Source organism: Merops nubicus, unplaced genomic scaffold, assembly GCF_000691845.1.
Source record: "Merops nubicus isolate BGI_N331 unplaced genomic scaffold, ASM69184v1 scaffold38226, whole genome shotgun sequence".
Lineage (NCBI taxonomy): Eukaryota > Metazoa > Chordata > Aves > Coraciiformes > Meropidae > Merops > Merops nubicus.
Genome location: NW_008616243.1, coordinates 125 through 6,142, shown reverse-complemented (window position 1 = coordinate 6,142; position 6,018 = coordinate 125). Strand labels below are relative to the sequence as shown.

Below are 6,018 nucleotides of genomic sequence, written 5' to 3'. Positions count from 1 at the left end.
GGAGGGAATCCGGGGCGTCAGCATCCACCCGGAGCTCCTCAAGCCCCTCTGCGTGGGGGTCGACCCCGAGGAGTGCCAAGTGCGGACCCATGAGAAAGAGCAGATCAAGAACCTCAACAACCAGTTCGCCTGCTTCATCGACAAGGTGAGACCCCCTTCCCCCCGCGCAGGGCGCTGGCCCCGTGTCCCTAGGCTCTGTGGATGGATTGCCTCTGGAGAGACTGTCCCCAGAGCAGCTGCTCCTCCTGGCACCCTAGTGCTGTAAATGTTTCTGATAGACCACGGTGGTCCTGACCTGGAGACTGTTTGGACTCAAGCCTTGCACCAAGGCAACCGCACCAGCGTTTGTCCTTCCGGTGGTCACCAACCTGCTAAGCAGATAAATCAGTGGTGGCCCCAGGGATACAGCAAATCAAAACCTGAGAGAGAAGGGATGGAGAGACAGAAATGTGGCAAGGCAAACCAGGGCCTTTTATTACAAACCTATAACCTGACATCGTTCACACCTCTGTAAACTGCAAAGGACTTTTGCATTTTTAAAATAGTTTGTGTGCTTCAGCAAGGAGATGCAGCAAGACACACGTCTAGCTAAAAGGAGATGAACATTTTTAACTTCTGTGTCCCTCCACTCTGTGAATGAAATGATTTGGTGCTTTCTTAAGCAGATGTAATTTATCATTGGTTTCTTAGCCAGACCTGGAGTTTTGACTACTTAGAGATATGTTATAGGCAACGATTTTGCAAACAGCAGAGATACCTGCTCTGTTTGATCTTGATTTTTCCTTATGAGTTGTTCTGCAGCTGGAAAAACCAAACCCATGTAAGAGGAGCAGCTCCGCTTCCTCCCATTTGAGAAATGACTTATTCATGATCCATACAGGATCTCAAGTACTAAAGAGCTCTTTAATCTAGAAGTGAAAGGCATGATAAATATCCGTGGTTAGAGTTTAAATCAGATACATTCAAATGAGATCCTGGATGGAGCTTTTAGTGCTGCAAAAGCCTTTTTCCTGCACTCAGCCCATCAGGGGAGGCAGCGGCTCCTCCCCCAGCCAGTCCAGGAGGGGAAGAGGTGGTGCTGGGCTGAACTGAGATTTGGTTAAACAGATGATTGGCCTCGACACAGAGCAAAGACACCAATGTTGTTCAGCCTGTGGTACGAGTCCTGGGTGGGACCAGGTTCAGCTCGGAGGAGATGCTGGTCTTGCTCGGGCTGCTGAGAAATCAGCACTTAATAATTTGCATTTCTGATTTCGTTTTTACTTTTTCCCTTTGGAATTGGGGAAACCCAAAGCGCCTTTGCCTGGGATGAGACGGGGCCGCGTGACTCTCACACCTCTTGCTTCCCCAGGTCCGGCTGCTGGAGCAGCAAAACAAGGTGCTGACCACCAAGTGGGAGCTGCTGCAGCAGTATGTCCTCCCAGCTTCCAGGAGAAACCTGGAGCCTGTTTTTGAGAACTTCATCTGCAACCTGAGGAAGCAGCTGGAGTGTGTGTTGGGGGAGCGAGAGAGGCTGGAAAACGAGGAGCGGTGCCTCAGGGACCTGGTTCAGGAGTTCAAGTGCAAGTGAGTAGCGTGTGGAGCAGCTGCAGAGCAGGGGCTTCGCTCTGGAGCGTGGTGCCAATGCCACTGCACGGGATGGGTCCAAAAACTGGGGCACAGGGAGGGGAGCAGGGCCAGGGACACCAGTCCCAGGCTGGTTTCCTGTACTGGGGTCCCACTGCTGCACCTCAGATGCTGGCGATGGACTGGGAGAACTCTTCAACCACTGTGTGTGTCCGTCCCTGGGGAGAGGGAAGCGCTTTTCCTCACGCTCCCACACACCACCTTGGCCATATCTAACCTCCCACATCATCTGTGCCTGTGGCTCCCCCAAGTCCCGTGTCTGTGGTGCCATCCATCCCCACAAAACCCTCGGCCTATTTGTCTCCACCTCACGCTCATCTCCACTGGAATTCCCAGAGGGAATGTGGGAATTCGGTTTTTAATCTGAGCTGCAGATATTCCTTAACAGCTCCCTGTCTGCTCTGCTGAGCCACCGACCAGGACGCGTGGTGGTTGGCGGTATCCAGCACAGGATAAAAGGGTGATGCTTTCTCCAGGGATCTTACAGTCAAGCGTCTCAGATGTTTTTTCTCGCTGAGCCAGCAGCAAGGAGGTCAGACTCATAGAATCATCTTGTGAAAGTTCTAGGTCTCAATTACTTGGTCATTACACACTGGCTTTCCATCCCATTGCACCAGGGAATTTCAAAGGTTGCTCAAGCTCCTGACCTTCCCTGGGGCATTCTGGCCACAGCTTCCCCACAAACACTCCTAGCAGAGTCCTGGACGCTTCAGAAAAACATCACAGAAAGCAGCAGGGCTGGAGGCAGCAAACCCAACCCTCCAGCTGAGGCACAGGTTTTGCATTCCCAGTCGTCTGGCCGGATTTACTGCCACCTCACTCCAGCCACCGATCCTGCTGGCGTGGGCTAGTTAAAACTGCTGAACAAAGCCCAGAGGGGAGGAAAGAAATGGCTACAAAGCCAAAGTCAAAAAGCAGGTCACAAAACAAACAGGGAGAGGCTCTGGTTTTAACCACACTTCCCACGTCCTCCATGGGCTGCCTGGGTGGTGGGGATGGGACCCCCGCAGCTCAGCATCTCTCCTTTTCTCCCGCAGATATGAAGACGAGATCAACAAGCGCACGGCTGCAGAGAACGAGTTCGTGGTCCTCAAGAAGGTGAGTCCTGCTAAGAGCAGCTGAGAGTGGCTGGTGTGTGGGCAAGACCTGGGTGTGGGGCCAGGGAGAGCAGTGGGGAGTCCTGGCACTGTGACACTGCCTGAGTCCTCATCAGGTAGCCCCAAAATAGAGACAACCCAATGAGTTTGGAGAACCCCTGTCAGGCTGTAAGCACACATAAAGCAAACCCAGCTAGTCTTAAGGGCTGGAAACAGCGATGCTTCCTCCAAGTCTAACCGAAAACATGGACTTTGCCACAGTCCTTGTTTCTTCACCTCTTTTCGCCGAATCTGTGGTGTCTCTCCAGGATGTGGACTGTCTCTACCTGACCAAGGAGGAGCTGGAGGTGAGAGTTGGCCTCCTGCGGCAGCAGCTGGAGTTCCTCAAGTGCATCTATGCCGAGGTAAGAGCTCCCTGTGCTGCCCCAAGCTTGATGCATCAGCTGCTGCCCCCTGAGCTCCTACACCCAAATTAAACACAGGGAAAGGAGTCTTTTCTGAAAATCCTGCAATAGCATCCCCCAAATCTCTATCCCTTTATATGTACTTGTGTCCTGGTTTGGGGCAACATCAACACTACTGCACATGCTTTGGGCAGGCAAAGGGTGTTCTCGGTTGTCTCCTACATAGCTGGCTGCAAAGGGAGGGATTTTTTCATGAAAAATCCCCACAAATTCTACTCCAAACCATCCCTGGAAACATCTCCCTCTTCAAAACCCAAATATTTTTAGCACTTCACTTCTTAAGCTACATTAATCAAAATATTGACGTGAAAGTAACACTTTTGTGTACTTTGTGGCTAACTGTGCACAATGTAGCAAGTTTTTAACAAAGCACTCAGGGAACACTCCCTATTTGCACTTTTCCAAACCAAAACACCTCCCAGCAGCCTGTAGTCAAGGGAGCCCAAAGCATTCACCCCTGAGGGCTTCACAGCCCCCAAAACTGCTGATGCAACCCGGAATGCCTGAGTTCCAATGAAGTGAGTTGCTCCACCGGGATTTCCCACCCTTCCCTAGGGAACTACATGCAGCAATCTCATATTGTGCCACCAAAACAGGTCCCAGCTGCCAGATCTTTCTGGAAGCCACTCAACCCCCTGGAGAACCCCATGCTGTAGTTGGGTGTTCATGGGAGAAACTCCCCCAGTCCTCCAGCTCCTCTCCAGACCCCTCTTTCCAGGGGTACCTGCATGCCTGGCTTGGGCTGGCTGGGGGAAGGGGACTGACCTGTGGTGGGTCTTGCAGGAGAGAGCTCAGCTGGATTGCCAGCTGTGTGACACCTCTGTCATCGTGCAAATGGACAACAGCCGGGACCTGGACATGGAGGGCATCATCAAAAGTGTTGAGTGCTGCTACGAGGAGATTGCCCAGAAGAGCAAGGCTGAAGTGGAGGCTTTCTACCAAACCAGAGTGAGTACTCACACAACCAGCACAGGTAGCCATGAAATCCCTTGGCCAACTAAACTCTGAGGACCGTTTCTGTCTTCTATGACACAACTTTAACTCACCCCCTGGGGGCATGCACCACAGCTTGCTAAAGAAAGTCAGGCCAAATGTCCCCCACCGCCTAAAAACTGTGCTTTGAGAACTTTCTGTAAGAAAGAGCAGAGCATCTCAGTGTTGCTTCAGAGAGGTCTCTGCACACACCATCCTCTTCCCAAAGGGCAAACGCCCAGGACCTACCCGGGACTGTCGCCTTGCCTGGGCTGAGGTCATGTCTGGGTGCTTCCCTGGGAGCACCGGCACCACCAGAGCTGCCACCTCCCCTGGAAGGGGAGATCCGGGCGTCTTAACGTCGTCCTCTTCCCATGCAACAGCTGGAGGAGCTCCACAGCAGCAGGGGCAAGTTCTGCGATGACCTGAGAAACAACCAGAGCGAGATAGCCGAGCTGAACCGGATGATCCAGAAGCTGCAGTGCGAGTCGGACAACGTGAAGAAACAGGTAGGACAAAGAGGTGAATGCTCCATGGGCTGGGCAACTTCTCCAGCTTTCCCCACCAGCTGAGCTGCAAAGAACCATCTCCCCCAACTTGAGCCTGTATTTGTAGCTTCTCTTCTGCTGCCAATACGCAAAGGAGCAGATTTCTGTCTCACTTACCAGAGAAGCAGGAGCAGCTGATTTGGGTCTAACAGAAACAGTGTTTGCTGTGTACCGGGGTGCAGCCAACGGGTCTCACCCCAAAGAGCCTGGACAGGTGTCCAGCCTACATCCAGGCACCCCGGCAGTTCCTAGCTGAGAAAGAAGGGGGTAGGTGAGCAGCTCTGTGGAGATGCTTCAAGTATCACTGCTGGGCACCCCCTTGCCCGTTGCCCCCCACAGATCGCAGCTCTGCAGACGGCCATCTGCGACGCCGAGCAGCGGGGCGACTGCGCCCTCAAAGACGCCCGACAGAAGCTGGTGGACCTGCAGACTGCACTGCAGCAAGCCAAGGACAAGATGGCATGTTTGCTGAAAGACTACCAGGAGCTGCTGAACGTCAAGCTGGCCTTGGACATTGAGATTGCCACTTACAGGACACTGCTGGAAGGAGAAGAGAGCAGGTAGGAGCATCCCTGGCTGCACCTTGTGATGGGAGTTGGCAAAACCCAGCAGGAGGAGAGAGGGGCAGTGAGAAACGCTGGGGGAAGGAGCAAGAAGTGCTGGGTGGAGGCAGCTCCCCATGGGTGCAGAGGGGAGCATCACCCTCGTTTCCTCCTGATCCCCCCAGAGCAGCTGGATCGCAGCACACCAGGCATGCTGCAGAGCCCCTGCTTGCAGTGCAGAAAGAGGATGGGATATTACGATGTCTGTGGGATTTGGGGATCCAACCCCGCAGTGCTCAGCGGGCATTCTGCAGCGAACCAAACCTCCCAGGGGGGCACACAGATAAGCTGAAGCACCTGCAGGGCTTCCAGGGAGGCAACGGCTGGGCAGCAGCTCTATTTGCTTGTGTACTTGAGGAATGTTTCCCTGAATACGTCTCTGAGACATTTCTTTTCTTAACAGGATATGTACGGGCAACCCTGTGAGCGTAGGTAAGCTAGCGAAGCTTTCCCTTCATTTCCCTACGAGCCTTTTAAGCTCCTAACGCTTCCTCCTGGTGAGCTGGGTTTCGGCTGCTCCGGGAGTGACCGAACCTGTTCTTCTCCCCCAGCTGTGGTCAGCGGCGGCGGCACCGTCGGGGAGTGCCGGTCCCTGTCTGGAATCGGGGGCAAATGTGCCGTCAAGACAGGAGTGGCCGGCGCGGGGCTGGGGGTGGTCTCCAACTTCGGCGGCGCCGGCTTCAGCACCCGCAGCGTCGACTGTCTCCCC

The 6,018-nt window shown here is 53.8% G+C and overlaps 1 protein-coding gene across 1 annotated transcript; it reads left to right on the top strand.

Annotated features, from left to right (window-relative positions):
* Positions 1-4: 4 nt before the first annotated feature.
* LOC103775337 (keratin, type II cytoskeletal 6B-like) lies at positions 5-5,271 on the top strand (the record flags this gene model as incomplete). Its single annotated transcript, XM_008942782.1, has 7 exons — positions 5-145; positions 1,352-1,566; positions 2,664-2,724; positions 3,032-3,127; positions 3,971-4,135; positions 4,543-4,668; positions 5,047-5,271. Coding segments are annotated over 7 exons (1,029 nt in total), but the record flags the coding sequence as incomplete, so codon positions are not given.
* Between the last annotated feature and the right edge of the window lie 747 nt (positions 5,272-6,018).